General features: G+C 41.6%; 1 protein-coding gene across 1 annotated transcript in view; it reads right to left on the reverse strand.

The window, feature by feature from the left end:
* Positions 1 to 4286: 4286 nt before the first annotated feature.
* The window catches only part of arhgap35a (Rho GTPase activating protein 35a), a 66842-nt gene continuing 46977 nt past the window's right edge, over positions 4287 to 24151 (reverse strand). Inside the window, exons 3-7 of the mRNA XM_039790634.1 lie at positions 22142 to 22283; positions 15048 to 15125; positions 11606 to 11737; positions 9907 to 10012; positions 4287 to 8566 (exon numbers count right to left, since the gene is read on the reverse strand). Of these exons, the coding sequence (XP_039646568.1) occupies positions 8077 to 8566; positions 9907 to 10012; positions 11606 to 11737; positions 15048 to 15125; positions 22142 to 22283 (948 nt within the window). The 3' untranslated portion in view covers positions 4287 to 8076. The remainder of the gene's footprint in view (positions 8567 to 9906; positions 10013 to 11605; positions 11738 to 15047; positions 15126 to 22141; positions 22284 to 24151) is intronic.

The raw sequence follows: 24151 nt of genomic DNA on the forward strand, positions 1-24151 counted from the left end.
GTGTCTTGTGTTTATTTTTTTCCTCCCTTGTTGATTATCATGTGACACCTCAGAATGATCTTGTGACCCATTAAGGGGTCCTGTCTCAGGTTTGGAAAAACTGACCTTAAGGAGAAAGGAGTTCACATGAATTTACATTTAAATTAAGTAGAAACATTATATATTACATTCATGCACACTGCCTATAGGCTATAGCTTTCTAACTTTGATGTATTAGTTATGTGTACCTCACTGGATTGTTTGTTGTCTGTAATTCTTAATTTACTCCTGGTGATCAATAAATCCTATTTGATCTTATCTTATAATAAGGAATGGTAAAAATGCTATAAAAAACAATGTCACACTTTATTTTTACGAAGTTATTAATAGTAATAATATCTACATTAGTAGTGATGGTAGTGAGATTGGGACAGTAATTGAATTCAAAAACAAATTGTCCAAGACATGATACATTTCTGTAATACTGAAGATGTTACCTAACCATTTGAGGACGAAAGATTATATCATATTCCAAGGAGGCGTGGCAAACCTTTATGTGCCTTTCCTCACTGTCACAACCTCCTCCTCCCTCCCTTTATTCCTGTCCTCACTCCACTGGGTTATATTTTTTTTCTTTCCCCGTGCTCTCCCTTTTGCTGTCTTTCTGCATATCTCTTCCCATCCACCATTCTACTCTGCAATCAGCATTAAGGATTAGTTAGGGAGGCTTAAGAGGTCAAGGTTAAACTAAGTGTTGGCTTGGTTAGTGTATTAGGGTAAACTTGGTGTTTTTTAACAGCTAGCTAAATCCAGCTAGTCCATGAACATGTTTGTGGTTGAGTAGGGGTCTGCACACACTAAGAGGTTGGGAAGCACTAATCTAGAGCATGCACAATAGGTCTCTTTTGCAAGGTTAATAATTTTCTTCTTAGTAAAGCCTTTAAGCACTGTCCCAATCTCCCAAAATCATGCTGTCCCAAAAAAAAACCTAATTCCAAAAATAGTGACATGATATATATTTACTGATTTTGTTAGAGTAGTACATCATATTCATGTTTCCATCAAAAGTTGGTGCAATATATTAGCTATACCAATTTTATGACCTTTTGATGAAAACTAGCTAAAGCTTATGACATTTTCCTCACCTCGTGGGTTGCAGGAATGGACGTGCATGGTCAACTTCCAGTTTGATGCTTGACCCGCCCACCTACTTGATGTCACACCAATGAGGGCATGCAATTTTGATTATGTGGTTTCACGTGCAGTATCTGGAACGTGTTAATAGAAATAAAGAAAAGTTAAAGTGTATCTACCATACATCAAAATAACAGTTATTTATAAAATATAATAATAATTGAGTGGTTTCTCAGCTACAGTAGGGCTCAGCAAAAAAAGTTTTTTATTTTCACTCATATGAGGAGAGGAAATAATATAGGTAGGCTATAATTGCCGCACGTCCAGATCACCCTTACCCCTTACTCTACCCCTATAACAGGTTGTTATTGTAGGAATATTGATGTGTTGTTCTTTTCCACAGGATATAGGAAAAAAATCAGCAATGCTGAATTTGCACGTAGAATATATTTCGTATAGCCTACATTATGTACGTCATTTTTCACCTAGACCTCCACCACATGTAGCCTATCTTACAGTCATTATGCGCCATTATTATGCATAAGTATAGGCCTACGCCAAACAGTTTGAAACGTATCACTTTCCAGCTGGTCAATACGGCTTGTTCCTGGAGCGCCGTCATCAATCGAGCCATCAATATGGAAATACCACTGTGACCCAGACATTAATCAATGGGCTCCTCCGGGAGGAGAGGGAGGGCAGGGGCACCTAAAATCATCAATGAGACGGATCGGCCCGCAGTCAGGCTCGGACAGTCCGTATTGATAAGAGCATTTCCACCTGTAGCGGCCAGAGCGGGGAGACAGGCCGCATCTGAATTCAATACCCGCCGCCGCAGCTGCGAGCTCGAAGCCCAGAAAGACACGGTTGAGCGGAGATACGTGCCTCGACTCATCATAAGACCAGTCTCTTTTTTTTCCCCCATATATGTCCCCTTCCTCCTCCTCCTCCTCCTCTCTGTCTACCTCAGAACTTTATTTATTTATTTTTTTGGTTATGCCTCGCACTAAAGAAGCACATCACGCCTCTAATAGGCTACAGAGCTACAATGACTTCAAATTAAGTTCTTTGTCTTTATTCCGGGGCTTACTTTGACTCCTCCGTCCCCCTCCTCCTCCTCCTCCTTTTCCTCCTCCTCTCACACACAATCTCTGGAGTTTAGTCAAACCCATTTCCTCCTCCACTTTCAAACTGTGAGAGGGGAAGTGGAGCTCGACATCAATGAGAAAAGTCTCGCACGCTCGTCTCACGCATTCATCCCACTGTTGAGCGCGGGATTAAAGCGTCGTCTCACTGTTGACATCCAAAACCTTGACCCAATCAATTAGGTCCATGCTCTGCGTTTGCCTCCTTTACCCGGATACAGCACAGCGATGGTTGATGGGTAGTGTGGGACAAGTCAGCCTCCTAGTGGCGTGTTTGTGTATGCACAATGACATTTTGTTAAATCATTTAGATCAATTCGATCATTGCGATTTGGTAGCACAATGAAGCTCTAATAGCTGCATTAACTCGTCTCACTTTGCAATTTCCCCTCACATCAGTGACTACTCCTGGCGTTCCTGACAACCCCGAGTGGTTTCATCCCCACGTTGGCTAGTTAAGCAATGTTGACGATTCCCCATATTAGACTTCCAATCAAATCGCACCCATCTCTCCCTCATGACACTTCTTAAAGGTTAGAGTTCAAGGGTCGTGTGTCCTGTGTGCACACGGGCCTGCCCTTTTCATTCCCAATCAGCCGCTTTTTTCTTCCTGTGCCAGAATGGCGAGATGCACCACAAAGGTCATGGACATGGATTTCCTTTGGTTTGACTCAATGAAAAGGTCAGATGAGGGCACCGTGAAATGGCAGTGAGGCCTTCGCATTGCCCTCACAGGGACCCGAGTCCTTACATCACCCTGGATTTGGCACAGGCGGAGCCCTTCTCAGGCCGCTCCGCAAAAACCGGGAGGGTCCCATGGGCTGCTGTGACCTCGTCTGGTCCCCCCCCCCCACCCCTTGTGGCTTTAGTGGGCCTTCAACAGTGTGCAAAGAAAACAGAGCAACAAACTGTGGTAAAAAGTTTATGGCATGCTGTGTGAAACTAAACTTTTTAGAACATTTGGAAATGAATGTACACGTCTTCCACTGTAAATACTTCTATTTCTATTTAATATACTTCAATGACAGTGTTACACAAACTGATAGATTAAGACAACAGACAAAAGATTATGGAAATAGCTCTTTACCCTCTGGAGTGTATTAGTAAATGTGTGTGAGTAGGGCCTGTCTTTGTAATAATAGATCAGAGTTGCTGTGTTTTACTCCACCCAAAAATTGCATCTAGGGCAGCTGTATCTCTGTTGGTATCTTAATGTGTGTGAGGATCCCAGTTTCCTCCCGTCCACAGCCCCAGACTGTTTCCACTTTAGACAAAAAATGTCTGCAAAATTAATAGGTGACTTAGCAAGGAGTTTAGGTGAATATACGATGAAAGCCCCGCCTGTGGCAGCTACACGTTTGCGGATGCACATGCAGGGACAGATTTCTCTGTTAGTTTGTCATGGTTGGTTTGCAAATTGGCTAGTCTGGCTTTGCTAGACCTTCCTCCCAAATTGGCTAACAAAATGGGTTTGCAAAATCAAAATCCATTGAATAACGTGTATGTAACATTTCAACTTTATTTTCGCACTAACATCTTCACCGCTTAAAACAGTTTTGTGTAATTCTACTTTTCAGCCACTTTCAACACCATAAATCTCTTACTATTCAACTTTTTCATTTATCACGTTGTGTCGTTCTAAAGTAACCATAAGGGGTCGCGTGATAAATATGAACGGTTGCAAGATGATTAACAGGGTATGAATGAAGAATAAACACACTTATGCTACACATTTTATTTCCATTTGATCAGAATTCCCTCTCATCTTTAAATTAATAGATTGTTTTACCTGCTCTGACTGCACACTTAGTTTATAAAATTTAAAAAAGAAAAAGGTAACTCAAGGTCCACTTACTAGCTTTTCCAGAGCTAGTCGAGGTCAATTTAAATACAGAAGTTGATCAAGAATTCATTTTACCAACTGCAGACTGTGTCTCCGGACTCAAACTTGATCAGGATTACGTCATCTTCCTTCCTACCTCATCCATGTGTCACTGACCACTCACGTGTAACAAAGAGACAAGAAGCTGAAGTTTTACAAGATTTGATTTATTAACTATGATACAGATCACATAAGGCCTTGCTGTATACACCATTCCCATTGAGACAAATTACCATACTCAGCAAATAATGACAGTTTTTTTGTTTGATGTAATCTTTTCACTTTACAGTACTTCATTTTTTTTTCTCCCCCCCCCCCCATTATTTCTTAATATTTTTTTTATCATCTCTTAAATAGTGAGAGTGGTGGAGCCCTCTTCCTTGGTTGGGAAGAAATCATGCACTATACTGGGCTGGTCTCTCAATCGATCACAGAGAAATTGTTAAAAAAAAAAATGCTTTGTGTGTTTTTAATTATTAAAATAAAACATAAAAAGAAACTTTTTTTTCTATCACCACTGACTAAAGGGCAAAGTGTTAGACCTAAAATACTAATAAACAACCATTTGAATATAGTTTTGCTTGTTTCTCATTTTAACTTAACAGACATCTGTCACCATTGTTGCAACAAAAAAGAAAAAAAAAAAAGAAAAAGAAAAGCAATGCAGCCACATATCGCTGAACCAAAGTCACATTTTTAATTCAATTGTTCTTCTAAACTGTCACTTTGCTTCCCCTCTCTCCCTCAACCCTTTTTTTTTTTTTTTTCCACAGTCTTTGGCTGCCTCACAGTCAGTTCAGTATTAACACATTGATATACACAGGGAACGCCACTGGCCGGCGTTCACACACACAAGTACCAGTGGTACCCCTCCTTCCTCCCTCCATCTCCCAAATAATGATCCCATTCACCCGTTTGCTGTCTGTCTTCCCTCCCTCTCACTCTCCCCAATCTCTCCCCCATCTCTCTCACACTTTCTCTGAGGATCAGTGTGTGTAATCTGGACGAGCTAACAGGGTTACACAGCGGGGTAATGACCGCAAGGAGAACTGCATTCCTCTCCTTCACGTTTATTTGGATCACGCTGGTGTCTGGCCATCTGCCAAGCACAGCTTGCTAGCATGTTAGCTCAAACCCACCCACCCAAACACACACACTCTTAATTCCTATATTCTCTAATCACACACACATACACATACACACACACACACACACAAGGTAAATAGGTAGTGTAGACTTATAAAAGCTCCTTTAAGAGTTCAGTGATTGGTTAAAAGGTTGTTTTTTTTCTTCCCTTTGGGCAGAGAGGACAATCTGGAGAGACATGCAGAGATGCAATTCAGTGTCAAACCGAATAAGTGACCTTGGTGAGCATCTGCTTAACATTAACACGCATAAGTTCACATGCACACACACTTTCTCGAGCTTACAGAAACACACTTCAAAAGCTGCTTCGATCAGGGCTCAGCGATTCTCCTCGAGCCCCATCTCGCTGGTTTCTACGGTAACAGCAGGCTGGGCCGAGGAATTCTGTGATGCTCCGTTCCAGTCATGCAGACGGATGAATGGACTGTCTGTTCGGTCTGCTGTCTCTCCCAGACCCAACTGTCTCTCTTGGACTAGGAATGACTAGGGGATGTGGTGGCATAACAGTGACAGCGGGGGGATACTGCTGTAGTGGTTATACAGAGAGCCTGTTTGAGTCTTCTTTCCAGAGGCATAACGCTATGTCCTTAGAGGACAGCGCCGAGGCCTGGAGCAGTGGTTACTAATTATTCCCAAACAATAAAAAGCCGTCCCTCCCACCTGTCAAAGCTTGAGCCTCGCTTCCAGCTCTTACTCTCTGGCCCGTAATGCTACATTGTGCCTCAATCTCCTAAATCTTCATTTCCTTCCACTCAAAACATGGCGTCTGGGAAGTGGCATGCACTCCTTCACAAAGGGCTGAGTGCTTTGGTGAAGTGGAAACTAACGACTAAAGACAGAGAGGCAATTTTATTTACTGCATGTCTCATCAACTGCAATGTAACCACATATGGCAACAGAGGCTCAATCTACGGTATATATTCTCAATTGATTTGTACCAGATTTTAAACTGCTGTTCTTTTATTTACACCCTTACTCTCCATGAGCTCTAAAGTTAATTATACCGGACATACAGTGATAATAAATTTTAACAATTGCACCTAGAAGAGAATCTGATGTTACAATAACCACAGTAGGAAAATGGTGCTACGCCCATGCAGTAGTGGGAGTGAGGTTATGTCTGCAATACCCATTTCTTCCTCTAGATGTCAGTGGTGTGCTCCCAGAGAGAGAGAGAGAGAGAGAGAGAGAGAGAGAGAGAGAGAGAGAGAGAGAGAGAGAGAGAGAGAGAGAGAGAGAGAGAAGGGTGGACTGACAATAAAGTGAACGGTGGCTGTCATGTCATGGCAGCTCCAATTTAAAATGTGCCTTCAAAGTGCTCAGAAAAGTGCTTTTTGAACAAGGTCCTTACTGTGGAAACTGCAGCACCGACTTGCTCGTAAAACCACCACAGCGTGAGAGGAGCAACATGACAGGTGAAGGTCCAAGACTGGAATTATTCCCACTTTCTGCCTAATACAGGGAAATTCAGGTAAAACAAAAAGGCATGGATACATGCGCACACAGACAGACAGTCACACAGACACTTACACACACAAGGCCACTCATTGAGTGATAGGCCCCGTGGTTTTTTCTTTGTTTCCCAAGATTTTGTTAAATGAGGGACAAAACGTGTTGGGACAGAGGGAATGTGAATGTAGAATCAAGACCAATTAATAAATCCACTTTTTAAGCTGCTTTCTCTGTGTGTTTACAAAGACAGGGCATGAGGTTAAAGTTCAAATCGAGATCGAGAGAGAGACAGACAGAGAGAGAGAGAGAGAGAGAGAGAGAGAGAGAACAGGAGACTGGGAGGCGCTTTCCCAGAATGCAAAGGGTGTGAAAGTTCCCATAAACGTTTGTTCCAATTTTCTGCCCAGCAGATCCGGTCGGTTGAGTTTTTTTCTTCTTCTGTGTTTGGCATACTGCCTCAACTGAAACTGAATTTGTCTGCATGCGTGCGTGTGGCTGTGTGAGGGGTGGATAGATAGGAATGTGTGTGTGTGTGTTGTGGAGGACAGAACATCCTGTCGGGTGAGTAGTAACACGTGTTTCTTGCTTAAGTCCTCTGTACAATGGCGAAATAAACAAACGTGTTCAGGAATCGCTCTGTTCTCCACTTTGTCCCAGCCCCATCCTCCCAGGTAGGTACAGTAGATGGGTCGGGTTGCAAAAACATGCGGCTTCCACCAAAATTCCCAGCACAGTTAGAGGCCAAGGGATTGAGGAGAATGGTTGTCGGAGGCACACTGGCCACTGGCAGTTTGTGTCAAGTGTGTGTGTGTTTGTGTGTATGTGTGTGTGTTGAAGCAATCTTAACATAACAGAGTTCACATTCCCCTTTCAACTTTACTTCTGAGTCCCTTTAACAGTTACTGGCTACATCTCACTCATTAGTGTGCTTGTGTGTAGGTTCTCTATAAGGCAAGGAGGGCAGGTCTAGATGAAGTGACACTGAGAGACAAAGGGATAAAGTGGCGAGGAGGGAAAAGGTCATACTGCCAGTTCAGAGGCTCTTCAGTGTTCCCCTTTTCTGCCTTGTGTGTGTCCATGTTTCTAAAAGCAACAGAGGCTCAAACACCCCCTTCTTCTCCCAAACATGTAGGTTTCTCCCTGTACATACTGCATCTCACATCTACTGTATCCCTCCCAACTTCTCTTCATACCTCCTGTTCTCGTTTCAATTTTTCTTCTTCAATTCCTTCCCAAACTTCAAAATCTCTTATTCTAAACCCTTAAATCTCGCCGAATCTCATTATCCGCCTTCTTCTGTTTTTTTTTTTCTCTCCCCTCTTTCCCTTGATCCCTGGTTCACAGCGTGTGTTGTTCCGTAGGGGGGTGATGGGGGTGCAGGGAGGGCGGCAGCAGGGCTGGGATCGGAGACTGGGGAGTAGCAGGTGGGGAGTGGGGTGGGGACTGATGTTGATGGAGGTGATGGTGGTGGTGGTGGTGGTGGATAGGAGGGCCGTAGTGAGGAATGACAGGAGGGGTGGCTGGGAGGACGTAGGGAGTCGGGGACGGAGTCGGCGAAGATGAGTAGCCTCCAGCCATGCAGGAGTAGGCCGAGGTTCCTCCTCCTCCGGAGAGCGTAGAGGTGGGGGAGCCGGGGAGGCCGTCAGCCAGCGGCTGATTGTAGAAGAAGTATGCGCACTGGTGGATGAAGCTCTCGATGATTGTCTGGTAGGTACGGGTGGCAGTCAGGGCGTCCATGGTGGTGAAGTCTGGTCTCATCAGTGTGGGCCAGAAACAGATGGACAGATTCTCACTGGTCATGAGGTTCAACTTGTTGTTCTGGCTCACCCTGCGCAACACAAAGAAACCAAAAAAGTGAAATTAATTGGCCACAAATCACCGCCTCATTTTCACCTGAAATTATCATAAAAAGAGATGCTTCAAATGATCTGGTGCTGATCGAAACCTTACGGTGTCCTCTCAAATCTCCTCATCACATATCCCCAAATGATTGAAAAAGGTTTGCCCCTAATATAGAATTAACAACAGCAGGGGTCTCTTTTTCCTAAAATGGTCAGATAGAAGAATCGACTCATGTGTATACTGTGTACTGTAGGCAGATATCAGGCAGAGAAGAGCGGGGGGAAAAACTCCCATTGAACATGCTCGCAATGTTAGCATGCGGATGTTTAGGTAAACTAAGATAACTTAGTTTAGCGTGTTAACGTGCTAACATTTGCTAATTAGCACTAAACAAAACTTTTTATTATTATTATTATTATTATAATAATAACAACCTTTATTTAACCAGGAGAAACCCATTGCGATTAAGAATCTCTTTTTCAAGGGTGACCTGGCCAAGACAGGCAGCAGCATATAAAACAACATAGACAAAAAACACAAGTGGAAGTTAATAGAACTAAAATAAAGCAAAGCATTTCACATTATGTCAATTTAAAATAGCCATTTTTGTAACCAGGAAAAAATATTGAAAACACGGACATCTTAAAGGGTCTGCCTCTATTTCTTTCATTTTGGATTTAAAAGCATTTGCATTCTGCAGCGCATTCCATGCAGAGGGGGGCAAAGTACACAAAAGCCTTTTTTCCCTGTTTTGTGTGCGCATTAGGGACAGAAAGCTAAATTATGTTACCTATATAATGTTAATTGAAAGTTTAAATGAATTTTAGATGAAGCAACCCATCATTAAAGGTAATTGCCGTAGTGTAGACGCAAGTTTTAAACTATTTAATCAAAGAGTGAGTCATCCTTCTTAGAAAGATTCATTTGAAGAAAGTAAAATTATGTTTTATTTGATGAAATAAAAACACAAACTGTAGAATCATAAGCATAATTTTGTGTAACAGACCAACATTTCCCCCCCTCTTATTCCTTCAATCATCTTGTGACTCCTGACCCACAGGTTGGGAACCACTGATCTATACTATAGTTTGAATTTAAACTACAAAGTTTTCCTGCCATTTTTGGAGCACAGTAGTAATCCACATACAAACTGAGATTTAATAACCACTACATTAACACAGATCATGGCTCAACCTGAGTAAAGCAACCTCTATTCTGTCAGTGGGATACTTTCAGCGATGTCACTGCTAGGTCACTTGACTGGGTGACCGGCGGGGTCGTCAGCATGGCTGTCAGAGTCCAACTCTGACCCCGTCACTCACTCACTTGTTCAAGTGGCTGATGACATATTTGAAGACCTCGTAATTCTCCTTGGGGAAGCGGCGCAGAATGTCCTTCATCGTCTGGAAGCGCTGCTCCCTATCGTTGATCTCTGAATGGTGGCAGACAGAGACGAGAGAGGTTAGAGGAAAGTGTCTGAAAAAAAAATCTGTGGAAAAGGTGTCAGAGGCTGAGAGTTAAGATGAGGAGAGATGGGTCGAGTACAATGGAGAGTTTGAAGAGCATAGGAAAGCAATTGAATTCAGCTCTCAAAAAAAAACAGTGCAGGACACAGTGATTTCATCCTACAACAGTACGAGTTTCACACATCCCAATCACAAACACACGCACACACAAACGAACACACAAACGAACACACAAACACACGCACACACAAACACACGCGCGCGCACACACACACGATTCAAAAGGCCTCCAAACTACATTTCTCAAAGAAATAAATAAATCACCAGACAAGGACCACACACACATTCCAGAGGAGAAAAATACACCCATCACAATGTCCTACAGATTACAGCAACTGACACACAAATGCACACATAACACTAGGCGTGTTAAGCCTGATGGCAGCGAGGAGTGAGTCAGAAAAGGTGACGTCACCAGTTAACACAGTCCATCCTGTGTGCATGTGAGTGAGGCAGAGAGCAGCAGTGGGAACAGCAGATGTTCTCGTCCACATCACAAACATGATTTACAATCAGAAAATTTGAGTTTGTATTCCCACGATGAGGTCAGTGTGGATCAAAAACACATTTGAGGCGTAATGACTTAACACAGCCTTAGTTCCTCCTGCCGTACATTCATCATCGGTAATCAAAACATAACTTCCTACAGCTTATTTAAAGTAACGTCACCATGACAATATGCACTCAAATCCACACGCCCAGCTTTTTCTGTAGCCCACATTTTCTCCACCTCTAACTCTGATAGTAAGAAAGCTCGGATTCTGAAAATGCCGAGCACAATTTGCTATTTTCAACCGACTGAAGGCTTTCTTGTCACTAAACACACAACTTTTCACTCTCTTTTCTATTCCTCTATTGTGGCGCAGACTGCAGGAGCTTTATCAGGTCTCTGTCACGGCTGAAGAGTCTCGCCGGGGCCGTTAAGACACACACACACACACACACACACACACACACACACACACACACACACACACACACAGACACACAGCTTGGTGAGTGACAGCAGCCTTGCGGCCCAAGGGTAAATCTTTCTGGTGCGACGCAAGACTAAGCTATGCCGTAAATCTCCATTTCGACAGATTACAGGACACAAAGAGAAGAAGAGAGGCTGTGGAGAGAACAGGAGCATCCTCGTTTATCTAACATATGACTGTTTTCTCATGACTTCATCCAGACCCCGTTATCTATAGTGCTTCTGCATCCCTCCATCATGTGCAATCATCCTCCTTCCCCCTTCCTGAAGACTTAAATATTCTCTCCTCCATCCCCCTTTTTTTTCCTCCTTTCCACATTCCAACCCTCCCCTGAGTGGCAAATCCAATTCTCCCCATGAATGGATTTGGATTGCAAGAGTTGTGCTTGTTAGGTTAAAGAAAATTTACAAAGAAGGGAAACAGATTCCAAGGCAAAATCCAATACTTCTCAGGGTTTTGTGCAGAACTCTCCCCCACATCCCTGTCCCCCATGTCCCCTCTCACCAGAGCCCCAGGACTTACTGAAGGCCTCCACCAGATCTCCCTGCATGCTGTAGGGCACCAGAGGCTCAGGTAGCTCAGAGAAGAAGGCCTTCATGGCTCCAGCTACTGTGTTCATGGTGAAGTCTTTCTCTACTAGGTCCAGGTTGTGGTCTGAAAAAATAATTGAAATTGAAAGACTTGAAGTACAAAAGACACATATCAGTTATATACATCACAATCTTACATGCATATACATTAAATAAGAGAGGTGGCTGCTTTGGAAATGTAGCCCTAACCACAGACGGGGCTATAATGAGATATATATAATGTGAAACAATATATATTTGTCATTTGCTATACGGTTTATATCAGGGGTGCACTTTATATTACCGGTCCATTTCAGAATTTAACTTAAAGTGCTCATATTATACTCATTTTCAGGTTCATAATTGTATTTAGAGGTTGTACCAGAATAGGTTTACATGGTTTAATTTTCAAAAAAACACCACATTTTGTTGTACTACACAGTGCTGCAGCTCCTCTTTTCACCCTGTGTGTTGAGCTCTCTGTTTTAGCTACAGAGTGAGACATCTCACTTCTGTTCTGTCTTTGTTGGGAGTCGCACATGTGCAGTACCTAGGTAAGCACTGCTAGCTTGTCAGTTGCAGAGTATGAGGGTGTCACTGCCCGATGTGAGATGAGTGCAGATGTGAGTTGCGTATACGTCACTTTGCGACAAGTAGCCTATAAGAACCTGCTAACGAGAGACTTCTGTAATGTCAATACAATAAAAATGAGACCTACATAACGAAGTTCGTTCACTGCTGGCTACAAGTTAGCAATCAAACACAACAAAGGCTGTCACTTGACTGGCGTTTTGAGCTAATGTTAGCAATCAAACAATCATAGATAGCTAAAACGATTTTGAAAGGATTTCCATCTTCTGTTATTATTTGTAATGAGTAAAGTTTATTTTATGGATTTCACAAATTTCAGTAGGACACGTTATGCCGTAAACCGTTTAAATCTGAGCATCTGCAACTCACATCTGCACTCACATCGGGCAGTGACACCGGCATGCCACGCTAGCAGCTAGGCGAGCATTATAACGTGTGTTACAAAGTGACGCACGTTCGTCACGGATGTAAAGGCTGAACTACAATAGAGCTGTTTGGAGCGGTTTGTGAACAGTGTTTTCTCTGGAAGATGGCAAGTCCCTTTGGGGTGGACTTCAGACTTTTTCACTTTGTAAATCTATAACATGCACAATTTAACATGCGTAAAACTTTGTATGAACATAAACAAATTCAACTACTGAGAAATAAACTGAACAATGTTACACAGACATGTGACTAACAGAAATGGAAAAATGTGTCCCTGAACAAAGGATGGTCACAGTCACTATCTGGTGTGGCCACCAGCTGCATTAAGTACTGCAGTGCATCTCCTCCTCATGGAGTGCACCAGGTTTGCCAGTTCTTGCTGTGAGAGGTTACCCGACTCTTCCACCAAGGCACCTGCAAGTTCCTGGACATTTCTGGGGGGCATGGTTCTCGCCCTTACCCTCCGATCCAACAGGTCCCAGATGTGCTCAATGGGATTGAGATCCGGGCTCTTCGCTGGCCATGGCAAAACACTAACTTTCCTGTCTTGCAGGAAATCGCACACAGAACGAGCGGTATGGCTGGTGGCATTATCATGCTGGAGGGTCATGTCAGGATGAGCCTGCAGGAAGGGTACCACATGAGGGAGGAGGATGTCTTCCCTGTAACTTTTGATTTTATTCAGGGACACATTTTTCCATTTCTGTTAGTCACATGTCTGTGAAACATTGTTGCGTTTATTTCTTAGTAGTTGAATTTGTTTATGTTTATATAAAGTTTTATGCATACGTTGGCTGAAAATAAAAGCAGTTGAAAGTGAGAGGACGTTTCTTTTTTTGCTGAGTTTATAACACAGTAAAGGAAAGGGGAAAAGCCAAAAAGCATAATATGAGCACTTTAAGGGTAGCTGTCTGGAACAATGCCATCAAAATTGTACCAACATAAAGGTTAACAAAAAGTTAAGAAATGTCTCAAAATCTCTGCCTTACTTTTCATTTAATATTTTCTGTGCTTTATTGTGTTGTAAAGTATCTTTAAGTACAATGATAAGCACCACAAAGAAATTATTTTTTATGATCAGTCGGTCATATAACTGAACTAAAACTGCACATATTCAACCAGACAGCATGGTGGCTTGACAAATCAATGATCAGGAGTGTTTTATGGAAATAATAGACTTTTAAATGAGTTTTGCATCAATGTAATTTAGTCGGTTATTAAAGTTGAGCATTATATTTTCTGAATCAAAAACAGACAGTCCTGTCTGGTTATGGATTTTCCAGAAAATGTACTAAATCAATCAGATATTACAGTGTAAAATCACACTGTTAGAGGGATTTATCCATATCTCCCACTTATAATTCACTGTTTGTGGTTGTTCTGGATTGTGCACAGACATTGTAGACAAGTCTGCACAAACAGTTCTGTTCAATTCATCATTTAATCAATATGAATAAATAAAAAATAGCATCTTTGGTGATGCCATAGAATCCACAGACACTTATAAAGTAGATTTGAGCAGAGAGAGACAGCCAGACAGCAACTCCACTAGAGCACTAGAGAGTGTGTGTGAGCAAGAGACTTAATTAAAAAAAAGCCATTTTCTGATAACCTTTTACTTTACTAAAGGTAGAATGTGTAGAAAGAAGAGAGGCAAGAAAAAAAGTAATACAGATTTGGTTGGTAAGTTTCCTGAAAAGTCTGAGAGTTTCCCAAGAGCCGTGCTTCTGATGCTGCTTTCTCCTGTAATGAGTTATCTGAACCTTCAGGGGCCTGATGAAGTGCCATCTTCAGTATGGCTATGAGACACCTATGCTGTAGTTTTATCTGTAAATGTCTTGTCCCATTGGCCGGAGGCTCAGAATGATTCAACGTGGGGCTTCAACTCTGATTACCCGAGTTGGATATAACTTCAACCAGGCATGGACGCACGCATACACACAGGCCATCTTGCTCTGCTATCTATCTTGGCAGCGACATGCTTCATTAACCAAACCAATCTGGAGGTAATTAACTGCCCACAGCAGATAGACACATGCATGGAGACACACATTGACAGCACTTGTACATGCACACGTGTGAACATGCACACGCACGCAGGAGCAGGTTGAAGATCGAGGAGGCAGCTCTACAGTCTAAAAGGGAGCGAAGGCCAATTCCCTCTGTAGAATTAATGCTCCCTGGTTAATTAAGGGGATCCGGGCTTGTTATAGATAGAAGCAGACACAAACACACAAACACACAAACACACACACACACACACACAAACACACACACTTTGTGGCCTTTTCTTTACACCCTTGTAAGTGTACAGCTGAAGCAAGAGCGAGCATGTGTACACTTGTAGGTGTGAGTAATGTAAGCAGAAAGGAACATACCTTGGTCAAATTGCCGCTGCATGCTCTCCATCTCTGCCTTGTTCCCGCTGACCCTGTAGATGCCCTCTGTGTTTAACCCTAGTGTGTGTGTGTGTGTGGGGGGGGGGGGAGAAGAGAGAGAGAGAGGAATGTTATTAGCTCAGTGTTCTTTTCAAGTGTTTAATTTGCAAGTATCAAGTATTTATAGTCGCTAGTCAATTACCACCAAGAACTCTCTGATACATCACTATGCGGCGTATAGATGGGCACTGAAGTCCTGAAAAAGTAGAGCTACTGCAGGCTGCTCTAATGGCCTCTCCCTACAGTATGTCCCCTTCCATCTAAACACACTATTAGCACTATTTATTAAACCCATAAAGCACTCCTGCAGGCCTGCTAAGAGCCCACTGGTGCACTGTGACAAGCGGAGGCTCTCTTAGTAGCTACACACTTTAAAATGACTTGAGGAACTGCAGATGTCATTCGTTGGAGAATTACTCAGTACGTGCGGTCTTTCTTTGTAAACAGTCAAATTGCGTTCCATATTTACTAAAGGGCCACACTGAGGTTTGTGGCAGAAAATTGAGAAAAAAGTAGAAAGGCTCAAATTTGCATGTTTGAGCTCTTGTAATATTTACTTTAAAGGATTTCTATTTAGAGGTACAAATAGGAGCAAAGACTCGTGAAAGAAAAGAGACCGTGTCTGATATTTAACACCCGGAAAAATAAGGTGTAAAACCTGCAGCACTGTTTTATTAAGCACACACATAAAGAGGGCCTATCGGCACATTGAGAGAGATATAAACATCTTTGGTCTGTCTAATAGAGAACATAAACACTTTAGCAACAGCAATAAAGAACACTGCAGCAAATTAAAAAAATGCATATAAAAAAGGTGACTTAACAAGAGCTCTCCATTCATCCCCCATTCTTTATTCTGGAAAAATACATATTTAATCAGAAGAGGATTCTGCTTAAATATGTATTTTTCAAAAAGTGGCTAAATTATATGGTTTCCTGTTTACACCTTGAAGAAATTTGGTTTTCTTTGTCTAACTCCCATGCTAAGTTTAAGAGAATTTGGGGCCCTTTCATAGAGCACATCAGAAGGGAAAGCCCGCAAACTGAGACCTGATGTCTTTTTCTTATTTTTTTTCTTATTGTGTGTGCACTGTTCTTGTCTTATATCCACACACTGGGACTGTGCTATTCCAATTGCTGCGAGGGCCTGCCTTGATCCCTTCTGGCCTCCTGGACTTCATTTCTGACCCTATGAGTGGACATTTTGGGGCATCTCGTCTAATGAATAGACATGTACATTTTACACATTTTCTTTTCTTTGTACTGAGTGAGTGCTGGCTGAGTGCTGGCTGTCTGTTTTTGTTGTTTTCGATGGATTCTTGTCTTATTTTGCCTTTTGTATGTATGTGTCTTTATATTGTTATACTGAAACATTTGTATAAATAAAATTTACATATACACACATACACACACACACACACATATATATACACATATATATATATATACACATATATATATACATACATATACATATATATATACACACATATATATATACACACATATATATATATACATATATACATATATATACATATATATATATACATATATATATATACATATATATATATATATACATATATATATATATACATATATATATACATATATATACATACATATACATATATATACATACATACATATACATACATATATATACATACATATATATACATACATACACATACTACATACATACACATACACACACACACACACACACACACACACACACACACACACACACACACACACACACACACACACACACACACACACACACACACACACACATATATATTCCAGGATGTTGATGGCTCACAGCAGGTGCAGTCAAGTATAATATGATTGAATCAGCAAATTAAATACTTACTAAGGAGGCCTTTATTACCCATTTAAAGCAATAATCCATTCCATTATAATCTAAAAATCTAATATAGTTGACTGTTTTAACAAACAAAAAATCTCCCACATTGATTTGCCATAACTCGGGGAGACCTTTTTAATTCAATCACTTATTCTTTTGTTGAGCTGACAACCAATGACTAACTAAGCTAATGTTTCCTCACATGCTGTATAATTTTCATTTTAAGGGGGTGGGGGAGCATAATGGCAGTTTCAAAATATTCAGCAGCAGAAAACAATTGTACAAAACATGTCTATCACAAGTATTGTCGTCATCATATCACATATATTAGTCTTACTAAATACTCCCTAGATTGAATAGCAGTGACACATTTGCAGCATGGCTTGGTAAATATAACCTTTAGTCTTGTATTTCCGCAACACATCCACATACTCCGACATGGAAAACACAAGCAACTATGTCCAAGCAGGACAGCGAAAGGCACGTCAATAGCTGGTCTGAGTGGAGGTTCACTTCATGTTCCTTCATTTATATTTTTTTCCAGTTTATATAAAACAAGGTTCCACCTCCCACCCTTGAAATTCTCTCTTCTTTGTCTCAACACTTTGGTGGAGATTTAGGGAGACAAAGAGCAATCCAGAGGGAGTGAAGGAGATAGGGAGTGGCAGAAGAAGAGGGCGAGATAGAGAGAAGCAGGGAGGAAATGGGAGAGCTCTCAGTCAAGTTATACAGCATCGATCTCCTCCTCCTTCCAATCAATTATCCACAAAAGCTTTTCTAGCCAGACACTAGGAAAACAGGAATGGGAGGAGAGATAGGGAGAGGGGAGTAGTGTAGAAGTGGTGGGGAGAGAGAGAGATAGGGGCAAAATGGGACAAGCAAGTATGAGAAAGATAGTGGTGGGGGGGGGAAGAGTGTGAGGACGCATATGAGTGAGCGTCAGGACTGATGAAAGACAGAATGAGAACAAATAAAGGGATTAAGATAAGGATATCTAGAGGGGTGGGGAATGTGTTTAAAACAACAAAAGACATTGATGGAGGTTGGTTGAGTGGATTTAAAAAAGTGAATACTGTAGAAGAGTTGTACAATGATAGAAATGATGAAAAGTGAGCTCTCCAAAACAGACAACAGCATCCTCTTCCTCTGGGGTCAAACAAAGCACCAGCGCTTCCTGGGGTCAACGTAAATATGAGCACTTCCTGTGGTATACAAATGTTTTTTCGGCATCCTCTAAAAACGTTTCCAGTTGTGTTAGGAAACGTAACTTTAACTAATAACTTTCTATTCTTTTAAGCTATTATCAATCCATACTACAGTGCATATTAAGACATATACAATGGTTACTTTGATCAGCTTTTTGAGTTTATATTGGTAGTAGAAACCTAAAAATACAACTATCTATGATGACTTCACAGCTTCCAACAGCACTGAAGTGGGCAAAAACACACCTATGCACCTGTAATCACACTCCGATAGCGATAAATGACCCTGCAGTTAGCGGCTAGGGCTGGGTTCCGAATTCAATACTTTTTAAGCACCGACCGAATTGCCTCTATAGCATCGAGTATCGAAAAATGCCTCGTCATTCAATTCCAAATTTCGATACCTAAGGAGTAAATCTCTTCAGTGAGCCAATAAGCATGCAGCATGCTTCTACCGAGATCTAACGGTTTGTGATTGGCTGTCTAACGTTACACATCGTAAAGACACGCAGAAAAAAACCTCCACGTTACACAAAGATGAACTCACGTAGTAGGAGCTGAAGAATAAAGATTTGTGCCGAAATATTGTAATTTCTTTTTGTGAAAAATTATTTTATAAGATTGAACCGGTATCAAAGTCAAGTTATTGGTATCGGTACCGGTATTGGAAATCTTTGAACGATACCCAGCCCTATCAGCGGCTGTGCTCCCGCAGCATGATCATATCCAACACTCCAGCTGATCCCACATCAGCCTAGCGGCTGACTTCATAGTTCACCATGAAAACAGGCAGTGGCTGGATTTCTGCCCTTTACGTTATATGCCCGCACACGCTCACACACATTCATCATCACCCCGGCAGAACACACTGCGGGTACCACGCCTAGATAAAACCAGAGCTCCGGAGAGACAACAGCAGTCACAGCGGATTGATTTTATACACCTGCTTTTCTACAAGCTCAGAAAGCATGAAAATAATACAAAATAACACATCTACTGCTATTATTCTCAAGGACAAAGGGAGTGAGCTGGGAAGCACAATTAAGAGAAGCAACAAAGAAATGAAGAAAGATTTTTGAATAGAAATGTAAAAACAGAAAAGTCTTTCTTTAGTGCCTCATGTGTATTGCCAAAATATGCCTATATAAAAAATAACATTTGGTTTTTGAGTCCAAGTTTTTCTGACTAGTATTTTTGACTTTGTCTGAGGGTAAAAAAATATAATATTTTCATTGCATAGACCAAGGTCAAGGTCTGTGAAGTTATCAATTACATTTAAAACAGATACAAACATAAAGGCAGGTTTGGTTTGTGAGTATTTCTGTTTGAGGAAGAGGGAGAAGGGAAGGATGTAGGTCAAAGCTGCAGGTCCAGAGTCAGCCTCACAACGTCACTCATTATCAGCTCCTACTGTAGTGATAAACATAGTGTCAGCGTTGAATGGTAATTTCCTGTGAGTGCCATTATACCCACAGATTGCAGACAGAGATACGGTATAAGTAAAGTCGGACTTACAGCAACTACAATCGAAAACGAAATAGCACATTGTAACTCATTTCCCCTCGCAAGCCGCAGTCATTCTCTGTGTGGGTGTGCCATTTTGTACCGCATGTGTTAGTATGTAAACTAAGCATTTCTGTGCGCACACTCCTATTGCTTCTGACTTCTTACACATGCATACACACATAAATAACACAGGCGCAAGCTAAACACACACAGAAAAGAGCTGAGCCCAAACATTCTTCCAATTTCCCACCTTGTGATATTGATCGGACAGAGGGAGCTATGGGGCAGAACATTACCTGGCAACCCTCTGGCGAAAACACACACACACACACGCGCACGCTGACAAGAGGAAGGAGCGAAAGCAATGAAGGAAGGGGGAGATGGAGGGGATAGCACGAGGGGGAAAAAATGCAGTGATTTGAGAGAGGTGACAAAACAGAGGGAGAAATAGAAATATGGGTTAGGAAGAAGATGAAAGAAATGAAGTCTGACAAGTGAAGGTACTAGTGGAGACAGAGGGAGAAGGATGACTGGATTGGGAGAAAGCAGGAGAGAAACAAGGGCACGGGAGAAGAGGATTATGCCGAAATACTAAAGGAGTGAGTGAGGGTAAAAGGTGGAAAACATCCTCATGTATAAACACATACAACCTGTTTTTTCCTCCTCCATCCAGAACTAAGAGCTCTGAATGCTCCAGTTACCACCTGAACAGGGGGAGGTGAAATCTAACGTGATGCCTTGTTATCTAGAGCTTTGCCCCTATACTCCTACACAGAGGAAGGCGGTGGATGTTTTCTGAGGCCGCAGTAATCCTCAGATACAGTCTTTAATCAAGAGAGAGATTACAGTGGAATGCAATGGCATGTCGGTAAACAACAGCAATGTTTTGTCAAACTCACATGCAACTCACTTTATGGAATGAAAAGACAATTTTAAGCAATGCATGTGTGTGTATATATATATATATATATATATATATATATATATGAAGGTTCCTATAAGACAAACATTAAAATCCAAGTATCAGGACAGTAACTACCAGTGACGTTAAGTTTAAAACAGTTTGTTAGGCAGATTCCTGGAACCAGTTCAATAAAATAAAATAAAATAAAATAATGAAGAACTCAGCATTAATACAGCACAATTGTATTCCTGGCAGCATGGAGAGATAGGGAGAGAGAGCTATAAAAAAAAATGTAGACCTTTATGTAAAAATGTTAATACAGTATGTATATATATTGGGTATAGGGATAATATACACTCTTCTCTGAGACAGTTCTATTAGGTAGATATTAGTCAGTTGTGTTGAGTTGATTTCAGGGGGGATGCTGCCATTTAAATAAAACTCAAAATACAATTAAACCGCTAACTAAATTAAATTTTAAAAGTGTTTGGCGGTAAAGGGGTGAGAGACTGACTCATGACTTTAGTATCTAAAATCCTGTTTACGGCCCAGCCAAGAACAGATAGTGTACAAATATCTATACATACTACTGACCCTGATCTAAGTCGCATCTGGTTTAGTGTAACAGCTGGTGGCAGACTGAGAGGCAAGCTGGCAGTCCTGGGGCAGTGGGGCACCAGAATAGCCTGGCAGGGGGTTTGGCATCTGGGCAACAGGGTAGCATGGTTAAGAAAGGCTATCCAATCACATCTGTGCTCCCAGTACTCCGAGGGAGGAGAGGAGAGGAGGTATGGATGTGTGTGTGGATGATTGGTGGCAACAGCCTCTAATCCACACCGAGTTCAAGGTTAGCAGATGAGAGTATTTTAGTTAAAATACATAGAGCCATTCTAACATTATACAACTTTGTTGTTGCTTAAAAAAAACCTTGGCTTTTCTCATTATCACATTGATCTGAATGAGGCTCTGATGACTCATTTTAAAGATAGCACAAAATACTGTGACCGTAACCACTGGAAACAGAAGCCAGCGTGATTTGCTTGATGCTTTAACCAGTTTGGGAGTTGCCACACGAACGGTATTTATGTAACATGCATACAGATAAGGAACTGGCTTTACCCGTGGATTTCAACACAGCCCACTTTGCTTTACTTTTTTGAGATTATAAAACTATTTAGGTTATCAAAAAAGTAAGTTAACACCCCAACCTGGTTCACATCCCTGGAGGTGCCCACTTTCAAAGCCTACAGCTCAGCAAAGCACTTCCATTTATCAAATGTGAACAAAGAGTAAGGGAGACACAAAAGAAAGCACATACGCACATGCACATAGACACAAAGGCTGCGTGTGATTTAAGGAGGACCAATCCCACCAGGGAGGAGGATTAAGATAAGGATGAAATATAGGGAAAAAGAGAGCTCAAAGGAGACAGGTATAGCATATGCAGAGGCAGTTAACACTTAAATGACTGAAAACAACAGACTGTTCTGGATGCCATAGAGCATCTGTACTCCTTATTACGTAAAGTAAAAAAGATTCCTACCTGTTGTTTCAATGAAACGGATGCACTTCTCAATGAAGACTGGAATTGGCCTCTCAGGAGTGACCACGGTGGCTAGTGGAATACCAAAGTAGTTGCTCTCAATGGGTTTTGAGATGGAGTGCCTGGGTTTGGGTCGTGGTTTCTGGGGGGGGGGGAAATCAAGAGGAAAGAACAGATTGGTAGGAGCACTCGGACACAAAATGTAACATTATTTGAGCACTGCTGACATAGGCACACATGTCTAAAATAACACTAAGCCAAGATGCATTGTTCTTGAAATGACTTGATTTAAATGTAAAAGACCATGACCTTATTTTAAAATGACTGTGTTAGGATCTACTTGAGCACGCACACACACTCCTTCAAACCTTAAACTGATACGCAATCAAACATTCCTTACTTGAACCCTGTTTTGTGCATAAATATACATCCGATATACATCAGTTCCTTCATAATTCTGGTCTCTTCATCCTTGCTCTCCTTCTTTTGGCATTCTGCGTTTCTTCTTCTCCGTCTACTGCACTGCAGCTCTCAGATAATCAAACTCTCTTATTCACTGTTTAATTACTTTCTAACTCCTGTTATTTTCCTGTTAAGAGACCTCTAATGCAATCCTGCAACATTCTCTGTCTGCCTCCGTATGGCTGAGGCATCAGCAGCAATTGTACTGCGCTTTAATGGTGTTCAGTGGGAATGTTTTAAAAGGCCCCTGAGGCCTGGATCTCTAGTAAGTCTGTCAGCCCCCTGAGGCTCTGCCCTGGCAGGCTAGGTGGTGAGGCAGGCATGCATGGTTGGCTGGGCACACAGACTGTGGGAGCAGTGCAGGCCTGACAGAAAGACCCAGGAAAGGAGTAGAGGAGTGCTCATTAGAGAGAAGGAGCCCGGCGTGCCCTCTGCTCCAGATACTGGCCTCACTGCACTCCACCAAACATTTTCGATAGCACATATATACATACACACACGCACACACACTCACAGCGGTACTCAAGGAAACAAGCGGGGAAACACTAATTAGGACTGAGCAGATCAACACAGGCTCACCTGGACGTCTTCTTTCTGCCCGTTGTTTGTGAACATTTAGTGAATTTATTCGGTTGTTAATCTGCATTATCTTTCAGCTGGCTTTCATTCCCACCTAAAAGAGCCTGACCGACACATCTGCAGACCGCTATTATTGACCGATATGTGGTTATTACATGATTCATTATCAGTGAGTATGTGAGGAGATACATTCAAAAAGAACTGGAAAAGTAAACCAAAGTAATATCCGTTTTATTGGCGGCATTCCTATGTATATGTTTGTGTTTTTTAGTTCAAATTCTTAACTTAAAATTATGTTTAACGTCCAAAAGATACTGTTATATTTACTGATACAGCTGTCATAGAAAATCATATTGTTCAAAAAAAGAACGTGGTTAATATATTGCTATATTCTTCTCCAGTGTTGATATCGGTATTGGCCTCAAAGATCCAGGATCATTTAGGATTTTCTATCTATGATGTTTTTCTACGAGAAACGTAAGAAAAAAGGGTACTGTTGCTACATTCCCAGTCAACTGTGTGCTTAGGTGTCGGGATGACAAAATGTCAATAACGCTAACTAAGAGTGTGCACTTCATTCAGCAAGGCCCCTGAGCAAGGCACTATGTTGAAACACATCTAGGTTAAATAACTGCAGACTTCCTCAGCACACGAGTAACTGTTGCCCAGTCATCGTTCTATGATGAGCCCCACATAAGCCGATTTCTTAACCGGGACCCCTTTACTTATCACTCCCAGCTAACTCCCCTGCTGCCCAGCCCGATCCCTCTGTGACGCTTCCTTTCTCAATGTACAGACATTCTTATACTTGTGGCATTTAGCTGAACATGTGCGCATAAACATGCAAAGTTAGTATTCACACATGCACAAAACCCCTACATGTGGCTTTAAGTGAATTAAAGGGGTAACAGTAATAATAGATATAACACTACTAGACAAAAGTCTCTGTGGTCGTAGAGCCGTTCCGTC

This window comes from Perca fluviatilis, chromosome 2 (assembly GCF_010015445.1).
Source record: "Perca fluviatilis chromosome 2, GENO_Pfluv_1.0, whole genome shotgun sequence".
In the NCBI taxonomy this organism is placed as follows: domain Eukaryota; kingdom Metazoa; phylum Chordata; class Actinopteri; order Perciformes; family Percidae; genus Perca; species Perca fluviatilis.